At 40.7% G+C, this 20,425-nt stretch overlaps 1 protein-coding gene across 2 annotated transcripts in view; it reads left to right on the top strand.

Moving 5' to 3' along the window:
- The window catches only part of LOC125890844 (DNA repair protein XRCC4-like), a 33,661-nt gene extending 14,643 nt beyond the window's left edge, over positions 1-19,018 (top strand). Inside the window, exons 5-9 of one of the 2 annotated variants that reach the window (XM_049579673.1) lie at positions 6,933-7,099; positions 7,795-7,944; positions 9,616-9,716; positions 14,570-14,702; positions 18,294-19,018. In XM_049579673.1, the coding sequence (XP_049435630.1) occupies positions 6,933-7,099; positions 7,795-7,944; positions 9,616-9,716; positions 14,570-14,694 (543 nt within the window). In that variant the 3' untranslated portion in view covers positions 14,695-14,702; positions 18,294-19,018. The remainder of the gene's footprint in view (positions 1-6,932; positions 7,100-7,794; positions 7,945-9,615; positions 9,717-14,569; positions 14,703-18,293) is intronic. The other variant, XM_049579674.1, reaches the window with a different exon arrangement.
- Positions 19,019-20,425: the final 1,407 nt, after the last annotated feature.

Raw genomic sequence — 20,425 nt, 5'->3', positions numbered from 1 at the left:
ACCTTATGGCATCATATCACACTGGCAGCATTTCAGAAGCCAACTTTTTGCCTGCCTGATTTGGTGGACTCGCAGATTTTGTTAATTTTGTCTTTTTTTAATATTTGTGCTTCCATAAGTAAGTAGGAAGGTTAGTTAATGCTTTTTTTTAAATTTATTTTTTCAAATCTTTTTTAACATGTTTATTTTTGTTATTTCCTATAGTTCACATTTACTGTTAGCAGGAGAAATCAAACTTCTCTGTGCAAGGCCTTGCTGTTTCGTCAGCAAGTGTGTTATTGATTGATTTGTTTTAAGCTTCTGTGAAGTTTTTCCTCCATGCTTGGTGGCAGATCTAAAAGCTGTTTAATTTTTATTTTTTTCTTTCTCTATTTTTGTGTCCTACACCAAACATCATCAAGCCATGTATCTAATAACAACCTCTACAGTTTTTAAATACAAACATCTAGTTCACTGATTGTGCATATAATTTGCTATAATAACATGTTGGAAAACAACTAGAGAAACTGCAAACTGGAGATAAATGACAGGACAGAAGAGCCTTCATAAGGGTTACTTTTGGTTTTACAAAAGAAGTATTCCCAGTGTGATGATGTTCAGCCTTTGATTCCCCAGGAATTATGAAGCTACTCTTTGCTTAATTGACGCAGTTGTGATACTGGCATCTAGGGTTTTAGCTAATAAGTATTTTTCATCATTGATTCATTTGTGTATTCTTTTAAAAAAAATAATAATTTAGTGTATAAATTGTTATAGAATAGTAAATACCAATTATGACTTCCCAGGGCCCAAGATAATGGCTTCAAATTGTTTGTTTTGTCCGAGCAAAAGTCACAAAACTCCAGAGATAAACAATTCAATGAAGTAAATCACAGAAAAGCGTCAAATCCTGACATTTAGTAAGCTGCCACCAGAGAGTGTTTGTCATTGTTGCTTAATAAATGACTCAAATGATTCATCGATTATCTAAATAGTTTCAGATGAATGTTCCTTCAATGTTCTTTTGATTTTTGTCTTCCATATTTTGGCCAACGAAATGCCCACTAAACCCATTGTTGGTGATGCAATTTCAAATCTGTGAAGCGGCCAAAAAGCTTTTCTTGTGGTTTCTGAAAAAACAAAACAAAATGTGTAATCATCCACGATTATGTGTTTAACTTTTACACTTCTAGTTAAGTTTTTGTTCTGCGTTTAGTGTGTTGGAAATTTTGGTAGAGCTGGAAGCCAGATTTTTGTCCTTTGAAGAGGCTGATCCACCGACGCATCTCTCCTGCTGCGAGCTCCACATCACAGTAGTTCGTCTCTCTCGTTGAGTGTGACTCTTAATAATGACTTCCTGCCTTGCTTTAAACATCTCTGCACCCAGTTCTAGGCCGATACCTAAAGGAAATAAAGTACTTGAACTATTTTCTCCCACTATCTGCTATAGTGCCATAGCATGCCCTATGTTTATGGGAACAGTCATGTTATCGGGAAGCGCAGTTGCCCCTCACTTCCTGCTCTTTATCTGTCCTCACGCCTCTGCAGGGCAGACGAGGGAGCTGATGGGATGAGCTGATGGCCGCTCCGTGCCCACACTTCCCATACTGAGCACCCTTGCCCAACCTTGAACACTGTCTCTTTGTCATCGGGCACACAGGGCTCACCCACTCACTTCCCTGTTCCCCCTGGACAAACCAATTGTTTTGAAATGGAAAAAGAGACAAAATCACTACATGTTTGTCCTCATATGACATATAATATAGTCATTGTGAAAAAGTATTATTATAAAGTGTACTTTCTGTTTGCAAATTAATGTGCTAGATATCTTTAATCTATGAATTTCAATGATGGTAACCTACAGTGATATTATTGATCACTGTTTATTTTTATTTTTTATTTATTTATTTAATCACCTCTGATCTATGGGAATAAATGGTGGGTTTGGTCTCCAGCGATGTGTTGGATGGTGTGATAAGGGAAGCTTTGTGTCCTCTGTGCCCACAGTGTGTTATGGTATCTTTTTCACTGGGACTGTGTTCTTTCGGCTTTGTCCTCCACACCTACGTCCCCCCTTCTCCACGGGTTTGACCTTATGGTCTGGCTAGCTGTCTGGAGACACACATGCAAACAAACAGTGAGACCACACACACACATCAGACTGTGTGCAAATGAACAAACATCCTGAAACCTAAAATATTTTACATTTACATTTTTTGCTAAATCTTTTCTTCTTTTTTGATGATGTTAAATATGCTATGTTTCATCCCAAAATGGAGATTTTTACGAGTTTTCCAGGTCGGGATATTTATTGCGAAGAAATGAGGAAGCATTTCATCGCTTTGTAGAGGGCTTTTAGTTTTCCATCTGTCTTGTCGTTATCTTTTAATGTCATAAATCACCCCACTGTCATATTAAAGCCATGTGTCTAATACTGTTAGAGGCTGAAACGACAGCTACACACAATGTATTCTTTTTATTGTTGTTTTAGTTAATTAACGCAGTGGAAAAATGTGGCAGTGGGTCGTGGATCACAGTCAAACAGTCTGACCTCCCACACCTTGGCAGAGGCTGACAGCAGTGTGTAGACTGACCTTTAGCTTTATCTCTGTGTCTCAGGAGGGAGGCAGAGGCTCAAGAAAATAAATGGAGCTTTTTAGCCCTTCTCTGTCCTTCAACAAGGAACTTAAAAGAAAAAAATCATGCATTACCACTAACAAAGCATGCTGCTTCGTAACATTTCCAGATTTATATTTTGCTTAGTGCATTCTTCCTTTTTCCGTGTTGCTCAGTACACTGAAGGTAAACTTCTGATGATCTGGAATTCGCATGTTTACTTGCAGAAACCCTGAAAGTAAAGACACATCCTTTGGTTTTTTAAAGGAAGGAGCAGAATAAATAAACAGCAGCTGCAGTTTCATTTCCAATGTTAATCCAGTTAATTAGTGTTGTGCTTCCAGCAGTTTAGATCTCTGTATCTGGTGTCTTAAACTGGTAATATCATGGTAACTCGCCGGTCAGGAAGATTCATGGGCTCGAACGACGTCGTCGGGTAAAACTTTGATGACAAAGTTTGACATTTGACTTTATAATGGAGTAAAACTTGTACAGTAAATGTAGGTCATTCTGGCACTTTAAAGTGTTGAAATATTAGTGTACTCAGCGTGTCAGAGTCCGAAGCCTTCACATTATCCTTTCTAATGTGGCTGATTTATTGCCAAATGGCTTCCCTCTGGAAGCACAGCGAAGATTTAAGGGCAGGTAGAGAGAGGTGGAGGAAGGGTTTGAGGTCAGATTAAAGCTTTCACAGCTTTTACACCTCACACATTGTGCAGCTCTGCATGCATGCAGGGCTGTATTCAATGTCAGTTTTTTACATGAGAAGCTTCTACTGAGGTTTTTGAATGTCTATTGTCATATTTAATGACATCATCACCCCTTAAAAAATCCTCAAACTAAATTCTCAGTTTGAATAAAGGGAGTCCTTGGAACTTTCTTTAACAACTGAACTTAATTTGGGGATGCTGTTGCTATTAGATTGCCATTAAGCCACCTTTAAATACAGGTGTGTACCCCGCTTTGTGTGCAAGTCTAAAAGCCAACAAAAATGAGTTGAAGCAGAATATTTTGTGAGATAAAACATATTGTAAATTTTGGAAAAATTTGACCTTTGGACTGAATAGAACTCACACAAGTCGTAAAAATCCTACGCTGCTGCTACTAAAATCTAGTTCTACAAATAGGAGAATACTAATAATATGAGTGTAGCCTAATCTTTATCTGCCGGGCTTAAATAGAATGTATAGACATGCTCTCATGGACAAACATCAGCTGTTCTTACTGGGTGTCTTCCTACACTAGTCTCACCCTTTCTTATTAATGGTTGACCATCTTGCACAACACTGCATCACAATGGCGTCTTGCCGATTCCTTACGAAGCTCAGTGTCACAGATGTCCTCTTAATCCCCGAGAGGAGCCTGCACTGTATCACTGTGACATCCTGATGTTCTAGATTTTTACGAGCTCTTTGGGAACCTCATCCGCCTTATATCCTGGGTGGTCTCTTCTGTGTCCCCATCCTATTAAGGTGACTTTTGTTAAATCGCTGATTTCCTTGTTTTGATCAAACTAGCAGCACTGGCACTGAATAAGTGTGTCACCATTCAAAGAGATTTTTATAGAATTATCTCTTTATCTATATTCAATTAACTTTGGATTGGCACTGAATGGAGCCGTTATCTTTGAGGAAATCAATAATATTTGAATTCACTGAGGAGTGTTTTTGACCAGACAAGCAGTCTGTTTTCTTATCTCATGCTCCCAATGCACTCAAAGATGTACATGGCCCTTGTGCTCATGGCGTGCATTTTGTATCTTGCAGAGGAAGGTAATGTATTAAAGGTTGGTGGCTTTCAAGCCCCAAAACAAAAACAAGATCCCATGTAAACAAGACTAAGTCTAGGCCTACATACATGTTTTATTTTTTAAATGCATAATTGCTACATTTTAGCCTAACGTCCATACTACTACATTTTGTAATCCGTAAAATGGTCTCTTAAAATGCTGCTGACCCTGTTATGGTTTAAAAACTCTGGGGTTGCGTTTCAGTCAGGACAGGAGGAAACTGAAACTATTATAAGTGATAACGCAGACACCCATGTTGGCTTCCTAACTCAGTGACGACGTGCCAAGCCAATGCCAGGGTTTCCTCTGGTGACGGATAAAGCTCCTGGATGGTACCACTCCAATATGTCACTGAATTGCTTTGCAGCGACTCCCTCATTTCTTTTCCATCGCCTTGACTGCCTTATACGCCTGTTATTTTCAGTAACAATTCCGGCTCCAAGCAAAGAAATCTCTGGTCTCACTTTTTTGCCATCTGCGTAATATTTTCTGTAAGTAAGCAACCAAGTTCAGGATAGACAATCTGCTTCCTGTTACAGTGACACGTGCATGCCTCCTTGTACACGCAAATGGACATCTGATATGTGTTTTCAGGCGTGAAAGTATGAGAGATTATTTCTGAAATGTTGCTAAGACACTTGTGTGCACAGAGATTGTTGAATAAAAACATATCAGAGTGAATGTGGCCTTAGAGTCTGCAGTCACACTAGTGGCTCAGTGAGAGTGTACGTAGGGACAGTGGTACTTTGAGCTAACTGCTAGCTTTACCATGCTCACAGCAACGATGCTAAAATGCTGATGTTTAGCAGTTGTATTGTTTAGCTTATTTAGCCTGTTAGCATGCTAAGATCTGCTAATAAGCACGAAACAGGTAGTACTGCTCAGGCTGATGGGACTGTCATTCGTTTTGCAGATATTTGGTTGTAAATGGAAGATTAGAATTCTGAGCTGATGCGCATAGAGAGAAGTGAGGCATCGGTGATAAGGATACATGGTCTCAGAACATTCAGAAGTTTGTGCCAATCCATCTGCGTCGTAGATGTTTAGACGTTTCACTGGATTAGTGAAAAGTTTGATCTGCAGGTGGCCTTAGAGGAAAAGTCAGGGGATCTCTAAAGTTATTGGTTATTAATTCAGCCATCAAAAAGGATTTGACGGAAGATACTAAAGAGTTAATATTGTTCTTGGTTTCATTCAATAGCAATAGTGTATTTAATTTACAAAACATTGCAGAAAAGTTAGTTTTGTAAGAGACAAAGTGAGAGGGAGGGGAGAAAACATAGAGAAGGAAGTCTGACATTGACAAAAAGAAACTTCCAAAGCCGAGATGATAAGGCTGAGGTAGTGAAACTGTGGGAGCAATGTGAAGCGAATGTCCACTCAACGTGTGCAGGTTCACCAGTGGAGGGGAAAACAGCTGTGTGGCCTGCCAGGACAGCATCGGCCCAGGACAAAAATGACAAGTATTTTATGAGAGCTTTTGAAGATGGCGGCTTTATTACAGTGGGTCTGTGACCTCGACACAGCCCAGTGAAGATTTAGCACCTCGTCACCTTCTGGTTTCCCAGCGCATCATGAGCTGTACCTCTGTGTGTGCATGGGAGAATCTCCAAGGCAACAAGCAAACAAAGATTGGGTAGGTATTTGAAAATATGTCTGGTGTGGCAGCTTTAATGAGCGCACTCCAGGTTGACCTATGTTCCCATGCTTCTGGGTATTCTGCGTTTGATTGTGCTGTGGTGGAATTCTCAAAATCTGACACATCAACTAAATTTTTAAAAACTTCTGTGCTTTTTTTGTCACCCTCTGCAATGCTTCAGCCCCACTGTGGGACCAAATGCCAAATGCAAACCAAATGAGGAATGTTTTATTACATCTGAAGTATGTCTGTGATTCCAGAGAGTCACAGAGAAGAAGCAACAGAGAGGAAACTGTGTGCTCACTTGCATATTTTACTGGTGACCAATGAATTCATCCTGTATTCCTCCCAGACAGAAGAAAACACCTCAACTTCATAAAAAATCTCTCACATCAGAGAAAATGTGATGTAATGGTTTGTTGCACCTCTATATTGCGGAGCTTCTCGGGATAAGGTGCGAATGCTTACTCATTTTTTTTTTCTGTAAGCAGGTTTTGGAAGCTGCTTGAAATGTGATGTCATTGCTTTAATCCATTCATCTGTGTATCCGTTTGTAATTGTAGCGCCAGATGTGCTTTTCTTACTTCCAACTTCCCCCAGCTTCTCCTTACCGAGGATCACTTGGCAGCTGGGAGATGTAGTTTTGAATTGGTCCTGTTGTCTCCTCCCAGTCGGTCATGCTCAAAGGCAGCTAGAAGTTATGCTTACCATGTGGCATGAACTATCTTAACCACCACCTGTCAGTGCAGAGTACTAAGATCCTCCCATATACTGTTCATGAATGATGAGGCCAGCCAACCTGCAGAGAAACATTTATTGCCTTAGATATAAATGCTTGTGCAGTCTGTAGTCTTATTTGATCTTGCTTTCCTTTTCCTTTTCTTTTCTTTTCTACTCCTCTTTCTGCAGGTGCACTTGGGTTCGGTGGAGCTCCAGCCAGCTCCAGATCCTCTAGAGCTGAACCGGGAGATGATTGGCCAGTCCCTGAAGCGCAGTGCAGATCTGGAGTCAAAAAACTACCAGCTGTTGGAGGAGAACCGTAGACTGAAACGGGAGCACCAGAGGATACTCAGAGAGTAAGGATTTGGAGGAACGCAGCTCAGTGTTTTGTGCCGATGGATTCAAATGTGTGTTTTTGAGAAAATATGTGATGCAGAGCAAAGGTCAAGTCTGAATGGAAAATACCCCGACAGAATGAAATTATTTCCTTAAGATGTTCCTCGCTGGTATTTGTTTGCTGCTTGTCTTGTTTGCATGCAAGCTCTCTTTGCTTTTTAAGTCGCGCTGCCAGCTGTTTATATGCACAGCAATCAACCAGTATGACATCATCACTGGTCGCCCTTTCGAGAGCATTAAGGGTTCCACCCAGTGTTTCAAACTGGGCTTGTGATTTCTGGGAACTGACTTCAAATGATTCACTTGTATGTCTTTCATTTCAAATATGACTTTATTTTTTCAAAAAGCAGTTTGTTTGTGTAACTGTTTATCAGCTTGTTAGTTCCTGTTGATGGCAATGACTGGAGCATTGCCAGAGATGCAGGATGGGGGTGACTTATGTCTGCACTGGGTGGAGGCGTCAGCATCATCCCTCTTAGCAAATTACTCTCAGAGGGCAAAAGAAACAAGGAACAACAGCTGCAAAAACATGCACTGGTCTGTCTGTGTTTGCATATGTACATGTGTGTTAATGTGCGAGCGCATACGTACAAGTAAAAGTCCATTTGCTTGCATGCGTGTTTTTGCACATACATGGGTGTGTTTCTCTCACCAGGTTGGAGCAGCATGTTAAGGATAAGGAGATGTCGGAGGGGGCGCTGTACTCACGTTTCGTCATGGTGTTGAATGAGAAGAAGGCAAAGATCAGAGGCCTGCAGGGGGCTGTCCGCCAGCTCCAACAGACTAATGAGGAGCGGAGACAGAGGTCAGCAGATTGATTTTGCATGACTTTCACTAATTCTGTGATGCTCTGGTGTAAGTGGCTAGCTTTGTTGCTCGTGTTTCTCACATATTTTAATTTTTGAATACATCTGTTTATGAACCTCTGGGTCTGATAAAGACCTAGCTACCAGGTCAAACCTTTAAGTGTGGACCAACAGCAATGATTTGTTGTCTTTTGCATTGGGGGATTTATGTCAAATATTCACAAGACACAATGTGATTGACTAATTAACATTTCAACCCATATGACTATGATTACGAAGCATACCAAAAAATTATGCTAGCTTAAAATCCAAAAAGGAAAACCAAACAAACAAGCAAACAAAAAAACAACAACAAAGCAACAGATTTGATGGATAAGGCTGCAGCTGACAGTTGTTATTATAATTATCGATTAATTTGCCGATTATTTTCTCGATTCTTCATTTGGCAAAATATTTGAAAAATCCGAAACAGAGAGCACATGAGAGGACAGGAGCAGCACGACCTGAAATGACTGCAAAACATGTCTCAGCATGTTTTATTTCTGTTTATTAGGTGGTTAGGCACTATGATTACTCTGGCATCATGTTGGCTAAAATGTTGTTGACATTATGTAAACAAACGTGCATGTAAAGGACAATAGGACAATATTATACGATAATTTTTGCCGATCATGATAATTTGATTACATATTTAGCGTGACTGGCCAAATCACAACTTTGTAGAGCCCATCGTAATGTCATAAGGAATCTTGTTTTTTCTGACCCACAGCCTGAAATAAAAAATATTAAATTTACTGTAAGGCAATGCAAGAAACAGCATCTAGTTCTTTTATGAAAACTGACATGAATCAGAAAAGATGCTGATGAATTTTTTCCCAGCTGGTGGGTTGCGAGTCCATTCTGAATGGACCGCAAGTGACTCGCAAAAATGTCAAGTTTGTAAAAAACACACTTTATTTTTAAGTACAGTGAACTTCCGGCACAGAGCTTTTATTTTGAAGGGCTGTTTCCTGCTATAAAGTGAGCGATTAATGGACAACTACTTATTAGAGACAGCAAACTAGCTCGATGACATGGCAAAATGCAAGTGTGATGCTGAATATATCAAACTGGGTGGACCTTGAATTAATGACCAAGGAGAAATCTGGACCTCATGGCTGGACCAGTTGGGAACCACTGACTTAAAGCATGGAAATCAATCTAGCTTATTTACTGTGTAGCACTTTTGTATAAAGAGTAAATCAGCATACTCAGGTCATTGTTTCACACAAAGTTTTGTTTCCAGGCGGGTCAGAGCACAGCGCTGTCAGATCTGTATATGTTGCCACACTTTTGGCTTTTGTAGAACAGAGATGGTGTCTAATTTGTTTCTTTATAAGCCTGTGTTATTATATTTGTCACCATAGTGGACCACAGTATAAAGATGGAAGATTTTACTAATGCAGTAATCGCTGCTCATGTGTCTGGCTTTGTCACCGTCCCCTGTGGTCAGTAATGTAAAATATTAAAAGATGATTATCTAAAGGTTTTGCCAGCATAGTAAAATGAGATACTGTGTTTCCCAGAGCATTAATGCGCATTAACTTTTCTTTCCTGTTTTTTCACGCTCACACACACACACACACACACACTAATTGTTCTACATAAACCATTTGTGTCCTTTCCTTCAGTGACAATGACACAACTCATGGTGAAGATGACAGTCAGGACAGAAGAGAGGAGACAGTTCAGAGCTTCCATCCATCTCAGGAGCCAACTATTCTCATCTCAGGTGCGTGTGTGCGTGTGTGTGTGTGTGTGTGTGTGTGTGTGTGTGTGTGTGGTGTGTGAAGTGTTTTGCTTTTCAGAGGGAAAACTGCGCCAAAGCCAATTAAATAAACAATTCTCTGCCAACTCAGAATGAATAATTGGGTATTACAGATGAATTATATGAAAAAGAAAAAAATATCAATTGTTTTAATCTTTGCCTGCGTCAGAATATGTTGCAACAGCAATATCAATGATAATAACCAGACTGAAACATCTCCTTGCCCTCCAATTACTCAGAAAGAAATAACAAAGGCTTTTCTCTTGGGGTAAGGCTGAGCCTAACCAATGCAATTCATAACATGAAGAAGAAGAATTGGCAGTTAGCTGTGTATTTGTGTCAACATGCACAAATGTGAGCTGGAGAAAGCTGAAGTGATATTTGGGTTCACGTGACAGGGTTATGATGATAGTGCTGCACATTTAAGCATAAAATGCAAAGCTGCCAGACAACACATGTAAGTTAGAGAGGGTGGAGGATGGGGCCACATACAGTAGGCTTAATACACACTAGGATGTTTCAGAAGTAATTTAAAGGGACATGTCACCCTAAAGCCTAGTCCAGACCAATGATTTGTGACGAGATGAACTATTTTAGAACGTTGCAGAGAAAGTTGCAGCGGTAGAACTGGCCGTCAAGGCTCGACTCAAGCTGGCTGATGGTGTCACCTGCAACTCCGCTGGTCAAATTACTGGTGGCTGGTTTTAGAATGTGGAGTACTTCGCCTGTTTGTACAGCCAATCGGCTTGTAGTGAAGTCAAAATGACCGCAGACGGTGTGTTCGCTTGCTGCACCAGGTGCTCTGTCCCCTCTGAGCCCTCTGTTTCCGTCCTCACGGTGCTGCTGCTCGCTGTATGTTCTTATGCACCTTCACACACACATTCTTATTGACTGATTAATTGGCGCTGGTTATTCATATTACTGTGGAGTATCTGTAATATACATCTGTATTCACATTTTAAGAAGCTACAAATCAGATTCAACCACAAAAAAAGCCTGAAAAGCTAGAATCAGAATGGAAGTACAGAGAGTTATTGCATAGAGATGATACACTGTCTCATAGTTGCATTGGTGTATACTGCCAGGTTTTAAGAACGTTGCAGAACGGTGCATTGCAGGAATTTGTCTGTTTAAACTCATCGTGTTGCAAATCTTTGGTCTGAACTGGGCTTGAAATCAAAGCTATATTTTTCTTTGATTGTTTTGTTGTTAGTGTTGGAGATATCGGTCACAGAGATGGATGCATTCTCTCACATAAAATAGAACTAGTTAGCACTCGGCTTGTGGTGCTAAAAGCAGCAATAAAATCTCAACATTAATGTCTCTGTCCAGAAATCATGACCTGGTTACTAAAGATAATTCACTGACCTTGTTGTGAGCAGTTTCATGTAGGAACTACTTTCTCTCCACCAAACCACACCCACCAACCGTATCACCGCACAGAAGGTAGTGTGCATCTACTCATAAACAAGGGGCTTGCGACAGTGTGAGATGTAAACAGTGATGTGTTGTCTTCAGCTGAGTCTTAATGTTAGCTAATTTGCAGGTGCAATGTGAGCTAGCAGTAGATGCACACATCCTTCTGTGCAGTGACATGGTTGGCGGATGTAGTTCAGTAAAAAAGAAAATAGTTCCTCCATGAAACTGCTCACAGCAAGGTCTCTGGATTATCTTGAGTAACCTGTTTGTTTTTGCAGAGTGCCATCTAGTTCCATTATATTCAAGAGAAGGCAGACACCATTATGGCCGTCATCTTGAACATTCGGTAACTCACACCAAAACGATCTAGACTGATAAATAGCACTTCTGGTAGGGGGAAAAATATGTATTTAAAATTTGGGATGAACTGTCCCTTTCGAACCTTGGAGTCCTCAGAGGCTTCATTATTTGGGACTCCTTCATAGGTCACCATTGTAGAAATTTACTGTTACAAAAACACACCAACAACTCATCATGCTCCAGTGTTCCTCATACATACATGCACCATGATTTGGTGGAGCAGGGTGTGCAGACATTAACGATGGCAATTTTTCGCCCATTCCCGGTACTCCCTGTGATGTCATAGGTCACGATGTGACTCAGTATTGATGCAGACTTAAAGTGAAACTCTTGAGCTTTAGCTTTCCTTGAACTGATTTTACTGTCTAATAAACTTGACAGTTGAGCGTAATTGATTATGTAAGCAGGGGGTTTGAATGTAAACTTAAAAGCACACACAAGTTGAGAATATACCCTCGGGTAGCCGGGTTCTGGGAAACACTTGTCAGTGAGTCATAAACCCACCCAGCAAAGTCTGCTGTGATTGCTTCAACACGGCCAGCCATGAGGTGGTCTTCCCCTTCCTGCATCACGCAGAGCGGGCGTGATGTCACATCATGCTGAGTCATACCCCACGTACTATGAGTTGCAATCCGCTGGGTAACCTGCTGACCGCTCTCTCAAAAGACATTTGTGTCCAAAGCCAAACTCAAGCCCCTCCAGTTGCAAAACACATTGATGCTATGGCGACATCAGCAGGTTCTGTTTGGCTCTCATTTTCTGCACACACTCACACACACACACACACACACACACATGCACACACCCCCCCTTCAATGAAGATGGATGGAGGTTGTAGATTGCGCAGTTGGGTCTTGGCTCAAGCATTTTATTGTTAGCAGTCCAGAACTGTTTTACAATGCTTTGTTGTGTTTTTAGTCGGCACTTATCTCTTATCTTTGTGCCCTCATGAATTTGGCCCCATATTTTCTCTCTGTCTGCAGTTTTTTTAACAATATGGGTGTGTTTCCTAAACTTGTTGTAGTATTTACACTAACTCAGCTGTCCAACAAATCCATCTCTGGGCGTTTCTCTCTTGGTCATCACTTGGCCGTGGAAACAAGCCATAAATCCATGTCAATGGCTGTTACAGTATGCTAATGGCTGCCTAATGCATTGTTATTCCTTCTTGTTGATATTGCACAGCCTTAGTCTGGTAACCCCAGCAACCAATCAGTCCATAGCCACCTTTGCAACGATCTGAGGACGTGAAACAGACAGTATGAGACACAACAATCTTTTGTGTTTACAGATTCACTAAACACATACAGTAAGTAGATTCAGTAAACTATGGTGAATTTGAGACCTCACTGGCATGTGTTGTGTTCAACTTGGGTCCCCACCCATTTGGCTGTTGCAAAGTTTGACCCAGATCAGAAATTGTATGCACAACAGCAGAATGATGTTTCCTTTGCATTTAGAAATCTACCCAAACTCTACTGACATAGTGGGCTACTCAGTTTCCCTTTGACATGCTTGGCCCCAGTTAACCCTTGTGCCTCGAGGTGTGTTTTCATATAGCCGAGGCCTGATAAGAGAGTAATGACAGAGTAGGACTGGACACAAAAGAAGAAACTCTCTCTTTGACCTATCCCCTCCGGTTTAGCATCTGATGGTAACACAGGAAACATATCACTCACAATGGGGTGACTAGAGATAAAAGAGATAGAGATGGAGGAAGGGGAGTGAATGGAAAGGAGTGAGGCAGTGTGACTGAAGGGATGAGGGAGTGTTGGAGAGGGAAGAAAGGAATGGATAGAAATGTAAGAAGGGGGTTTTTAACTGTCAGTGGACTGTAATATCAGACTCACTCTCTATATTTCACTGTGGATATTAATGGTTGCTTTAACTTCCCTATCCACAGTTTTATCTCCTAATCAGAAAGCTAATCAAGTCGTCCAAGCTTTTCTTTTTATGCAACACAACTGCTCAATCTATCAATCTAGCAGTAGTGGTGTGAAAGGGCAAACAGGTGTGTTTGAGTGTCCGTCCGAATAGAAACGATTGTATCTGACCGTGCCTGCATGGAATGCCAGATCTCTATTCTTGATAGGGACTTTAGGTGTGGAGCTGACCAAGGTTAACAGAGGTTATCTGAGGCAGTATGCCCCGAGACTGCCACAGAAGTGCCACAAATGACACTAATGGACGATGGAGTTAAACGATGAAGATGGACAATTTGGGCTTTGGTAATGAGACCAAAAATCCCAAAAATGCGGAACAAGACAAGACATAAGCATGCAGACACTTTGGGGCATTCGTCTCCAGGGGATGCTTAACATGACTCAGGAAGGACTCAGCCAGACACCTCTCCCTTCTCAGCTATAAGATGGTCAGCACAAGGCCACAACATGCCTTTCAGTTTGATTAAAGGCAGTAATTTTTAAGGATCCTGTTATTCTGCAGTCACTCACATCTACGTCTAATATGCACTATGATTCAGTGTTTCAGTGCCATATAAAATAATTTATTTTCTTTGCCTTCAGTTGGGCAGCTTGTGACAACTTTTCTTATCATGGATAAATTATAGACTGACATAAATGCTCATAATAAAAGGCTCTGAATCTGACACAACGCCTGACAAAGCGCTGTGAAACAGAAGTGCAGAAACAGCATATTAACTCCAACAAATTTAAGATTTGACATTTATATTCGTAAGATTTATATTTATTTAGAATATCTTTGTCATTCCTTGAAAAATACAACAAATATTTTAATTCCAAAATTCAAAACCTAATACCCACCCAATGGATGAGTATATGAATAGTTGAATATTCTGGTCCAGCCTTAGAAGAAATGTTATTATCATCTAGTACCTTTGATTTACAGAGCCATGATTTTTAGAAATTAATGACGTGCTATAGTGACATCATTAATCAGAGATGCATAGAAACTGTAAAGAAAGTAAAGGTATAGTGAGGCCCATGGTATCAGAGGTGGTTTCTGAACAGTTCTGTGTTTGTGTGTGTCTGTGTGTGTGTTGTTCATACTGTATGCAGGTCATAATCTGGTGAGCCAGGGCATCTCTTTGGACCGGACTTTTTCTGATGACGAAGATGAACAACCAAGGCGGAAGCGTAGGTTTCTTCCCACCCCGAGCCCAGAGGCTTCTGATCAGGACTAAAACAGCAGGTCAGTCAAATGCTGTGTCACCTTATTTGGTATCAGTTGTTTTTGCCACAGCTTCCCCTACTTAACCTTTTTTAGTTTATTAATACCCCTTTTGCACCAAAATTAGCCTGTGTATGTTGGTTTTTAAATGCAGGAAAACACATTAAAAATAGGTGATAGACTGCTTTCCCATTGCCAGTAGACCAGAGCCGTGTACATGACTCTGTGGTAGAGGGACGGGCTGGAAGACAGGTTAGTAAACAGTAGAAAGCAGCGTAGAAGCCATTCACTCTCTCTTTCTAACTCGGAGCTGACTATACTTTGAAGATGTTCAAGAACTATTTGTATAGGGACGGACGATGTGTGGCAGCCTGTCATTGCATCATGCCGACAACCGAACCAAAATTAGCACATGCGACCTGGTGACGTATTTCCATCACTGCAGATCGAAGCCGATCAGAGTTAGAGCTGATAATACCCAAGGCTACTGTGGTGTCGTTTGTCCTGGGAGTGATTACAGATTGTAACCTTTCCCATTGAATACAAAAGCCAGATGGTAGTGGGTATCAGTGGTTTTTTTTCAAGTGGAATTTTGTGGAGCTTCTCTTCACATACAGTAGTAGAACAAGGACAAAACTTACCATTGGAGGAGTTTAGATAGGAAAGCGAGATTACATGTTGCAGATTTTCAAGTAGCTCATATTAAGATAGTGTCAACATGACACACAATCTCTCAGCTCCTCTTTCAATTGAAGAATAAGCTTTTCCATGTGGCCTCAAACCAGATTTTAACAACAATACAAGGAAATCATTCCAAGCTTTTTTGTTTTATGGCCCTGTGAAACATTTCTCTCTTTTCCCCTAAACTATCATTTTTTTTTTCATTTTCTGCACTCAGACAAACTTCTGAAAAACCACCACAGTAACTGATGTGGGGTGCCCTACCGAATTTTTATCCCCATTCCTTCCTCTGTTCCCATTAAAGGAGGTTGAATCATCATTTTGTCGTCGTCATTGGTGTTACAGAAAAGCCCACACATGCACGTTTCCCAGCATCCAACAGTTTAAGCTCTGAGTTCTTGCACATTTCTGCACAATTATGGTTGTATTCATCTTACACCTTATAGCATTAATTGCCTTACTGATTGGAAGATGAAATACTCCTCCTGCTGCCTCTGACCACAGCAGAAGAATAGTCTCCTCTCCAAGTAGGAAGGGTTAAATGCCATAATATGCTCAGCTAGAAAGAAAATAAGTATTAATATATTGTTTATGGCATTTAATGTCTTACACTTTCTGAGTTTCCTTTGGGAGCATGAGTTGAATTTAGAGTTCATCTCTATGGGTGTGAACATCTCAACAACATGACTTTTGGAAAGATGGACTTACTGGTGGGTCTGACAGAGTTGCAGATATGAATCAGCTTCTGTTAATATTTGGATTTTCAGAGGTGTCTCCCAAACATCCGGCTCATACATACAATGTTGTGAGGTCTTTCCACATTCAACAGCTGCATGTTTTCTCATACTGACGCACTGCAATAGAACGACCGGAGGTTCTTGGACTGCTGCCTTTTAGCAGAATAGATGGGCTCAGACTAACATTGCATGTTGTTTGTACATTACGCTTCAGCTGCAAAAAAGTCTAAAAGCAACATCTACTGTATATTCAGAAAATGCACAAATAACTTAGAAGTATTTTTAACACTGCAGTAGCTTCTCCAGATTCAGTGGTTGCAGTCGGGCAGTACCTGTCCTACATTTGCTGTAGTGATACTTCTTTGAAAGGGTCTATATGTGACATTCAGAGCATTAATATGGCAGCAAACAACTATTTGCTATGTCAAAATACAGTTAAGTAATGGTGTTTTGAGCAGATAATGAAGTCATGCTCCCTCTCTTTCTGTCGTAATCTGAGCTTCTCTGTTTTTTGTTTTGGCAGCCAGTGTGGCTACATGTGCATGTTAGTGCATGTGAAACTAATCACTGATGCTCTACACTGTGCTTATATGGTGGTTACCGTCCCGTCCCATGGTGGCAGAAGCATAACACCCACCCTGTTGCCCCTCCCCACTGTTAGCACCGTTAGCTGCCAGCCGCCAGCTCAGCCACCTCCATGTTGAGAGCCGTGTGCAGACAATCCCATCCCACACTCTGAGTCATAGACATGCGCTGAATGTTGCATACAGCTCCTTTAAATCTAAAACCCTCAGAACATCCTCCCACCGCTTACATTTGGGTGTTGGCTGGCAAATAAACACGACAGAAAATTACTGCAGTGTGTAGTGTCGCTTGGTCCAACTGTGCACTGACAGCAGTGGCTTTTTCGTTCCATGCACGTCTTCTGTCATTTGCACCCTCGCCTCTGCATTGTATCTGATTTCTTTTGTTGCACACATCTTTTTCTTGAACTTCTTGGGTGAAATACACAGAAACATTATTCAGCCTTGGTTCATATTCAGATATTGAACTGTATTTCCCAAAATGCACCTCCATCTTGAGGATTGAAAAATTGAATTTGAAATGTGATGTTTGTTTTATTAGTGCAAATTATATACACCCTCACTTTTTCCCCCTCTGTCTATTCTCGTTTCCCCTTCTGTCTTTGCCTCTCTGTCTCTCTGTCTTGGCTTCACCCTCTCCAATGAAAAGATGACATCCGGGACTCATCATGAACATGATTAAAGCCCTGAATCTAAGGCTTTTCTGATGAACAGGTTTTCTTGATCCCTCTCCAGCTATGTGGCAAGCTACTTTCGGCCAGTCAACCCTATCCTCAATACACACAACCAAAACAGTTACAACCAGGCAACAGTGTCCTGGAGGTGTCCCCAGATTTGATGCCAGATTTCGTCCCAGATTGAGAAAGCAATTCTCAGAAAGCCAGAGCATGTCACTGCCATCTGGTTTGCTTTAACTGTGACAATTACCTGCCACAGCTCTCATGGGAGACTTGCTGCTTGTCTCTTGTCTTCAATAAATCAAAAGATGAATAATTAATGACCCTATCTTTCACAAACTGCGTCCTCCATTTGGAGCTGCTGTTAAGACTTTGCCTACATGCGTTAGCAGTCATGTGATAACAGGCACTTAACGCCCTCCAGTGCTTCCTCAGGAACTGCTGGTGCTGCTAATGACTTGGAGATCATGGTAGAGAAACTGGACCAGGAGTATGGAAGCAATTTCTCAAGGGTTTGACTTCGCCCTGAGCTCGAATTTGGCTGCCAGGCCCCTCGGCCTTGGCTCTGTGTGAGACCAGAGAAAGAGTAACAACTACTGAGGGACAACAGGCTACACCCAGAAAACAGGGTGTCACCAACAACGAACCGAAGCTGCTTTGTTGCTGCTTATTCATCATGTCTTGCTGATGTTTTCCTCCCTCTTTTCATTACGAAAATAAACTATGCGCCATCTCTTTCATTTCCACTTTCTAAACTAGCATTTTGCGAACAATAATTTGACCTCCCCCTCGTCTCTCCTTTTCATCTGCTCTTTTATTCCGTAGATGTTCTGTTGCTCAAACTACCTGAGGGGTGTTTTTGCAGAGGGTTAATAAGGTTATGTTGTCACTCTGTCCTCACCTCCTCACCTCTTCCTTTACCTCTGCTACCAGCTTTAGGTCCTGAGGTCATCACAGTGTGTCTTCACACTGACAGTAATGAACCTATGGAGACCTATTCAGGATCTTCATCTGACCATTCTACCTTTGACATCTGGACCTTTCTGCTGTCTTTTATGATTCTGATGATACCTAAATGTCTGCTGAAGACCACGGGTGGCCGCCTGGATAATCCCACAACACGCGCTTGCTGCTTTAGTAATCCCCACAGGAATGTCACACTCTCTCCTCTATACATCCCATAAATAAGGTGTACTTTAAAGGGAAGCCTAGATCAGTTTCTGAAAATAATTTACAGATGAGTGCATGACGTCGTATGATGGGGGGTGAAACAAAGTGTGAAAGAGTAGGAAACTATCCTGAATATTTCAGTCAGTGGTTTCATCTAGAATATTACGATAACATGCTTAGTTATTGAATGCAGAATATTCTTAAAAGGCTTATTTGTATATGTGTTGTTTCCTTATTTTTTTTTTTACATTTTTTTCTTATTTTAAAGACAATCAGTTGATATAAGAATAAATATTTAATTTGATTTTACACATAATAAATGCTCCCTCAGAAATGTATTAAAAATACACAAAGGAGAAAATGATTAATAATTAATTTTAATGTGCGAACCACTGTAAATGTTTTTCAAACATTATCTGGGTAAATGTCTGTTGTGAAGTGTCTCACAAGATGAGGCACGTTAATTTCAACTTGATCTAAATAAAGATTTTACTTTGCAAAATATTTGCCTGATCAGTGTTTTTTATCATACGTTATTACCCAAGAGACAAACAGCATGCAGCTTTGAGGATCATCCATTTTGTGATTAAGAGTAATCACATGATTTGAGCTGCAAACCATGAAGTGTCATTGATTTTACATGGGACGAGTTTCTGTGATGAGAGGTTTTACACAAGCGGCTGAAACATACAGCCTTCGCCGAAGTGCCAAAAACTGCAGTTCCTCTAATGGCCACTTGAGACTGGCTCCAAAAGCAAGTCATCCCCATAGATCCCCATGTTAAAATACCCAATTTTGCAGCAGAAATAAACGTGTTTACAACCTGGTAAAAACAGTTTTGTTCTCTATAGCTAATTTTAACGTTCATGACAACTGTATAGAGAGTGACCTTTTATACAACTCCCCTGTTAATATTTTGTGAAGGCTTAAAATTACACATAATTAAGGGTGTGCTTGCTGTCTGTGGATAGTGTCCTTGGGCTCTCAGTCAGATCCACCCCTCGGTCCTCCACAGCTCCACCCTCTTGTCCACATATGGTCGCTAATGGCTCCAAAATTCCAAGATTGTGACGGCCAGCATGCCAAACTCAGTGCTTCAGATTGGGAGTCCACAAACCGTTGGTTGATGTCACGGTGACTGTGTCAATTATTTTATACAGTCTGGTTTTATACAGTGAAATCATGAACTGTAGAAATTTAAGGGTAAATCATAAGATAATAAATATGTTTTTAATATAATAATGTACACTACAAGTCTTTATTATTGAGACAGTGTTGCCTGAAAGATATTGATCCTAATAAGAAAGTAATAATTAAGAATTATGAAAGTATTTCCTCATAAAATATCAGTTTGCTGAATTTCAATAGATAAAAATCTTAATTATCCTTCTTCTTCATCCTGCTTCCAGTTAATCAGCACTATAATGCGGTAACATGTCAGGCTATTGCAGTGAAAGTTTCTGTTGTATAGGTGCCATAAAATAATTTCACTTTAATTTCCTTTTCTTTTTTTTCCCTTTTACTTTGTGTTGGCTCGTCATACGAGCTTCAATTAAATTTCAGCAATATCAACAATTAAAAGTTGGTAAATGTTGAATTCCTGCAATGTATTAATCTTTGCGTCTGATAGCATTTCAGAATAAAAATGTCAGGTTCCAACCACATGGCCTTCTAGCAAGGACAGTCTAGATCAGTGGGGCTACACAGCGGTCCCTGCAGCTTAAAGGGTTAGCACTGTTTGTGAGAGAGCGATGATGGCTGTGCCGGGCTGAAATTAAATGTTCAGTCACTTGCTTATCATCGTCATTCACTTACTGCATGCACCTGTAGGATTCCCATCATCCAGGGAAATGACAGAAGTCTTCCTGCTTTCCCGCCATGGAACTGGAGTGAGA

The sequence above is a fragment of the Epinephelus fuscoguttatus genome, linkage group LG6 (genome assembly GCF_011397635.1).
Source record: "Epinephelus fuscoguttatus linkage group LG6, E.fuscoguttatus.final_Chr_v1".
NCBI classification, from domain to species: Eukaryota; Metazoa; Chordata; class Actinopteri; order Perciformes; family Serranidae; genus Epinephelus; species Epinephelus fuscoguttatus.
This window is presented reverse-complemented; position numbering and strand designations above follow the sequence as displayed.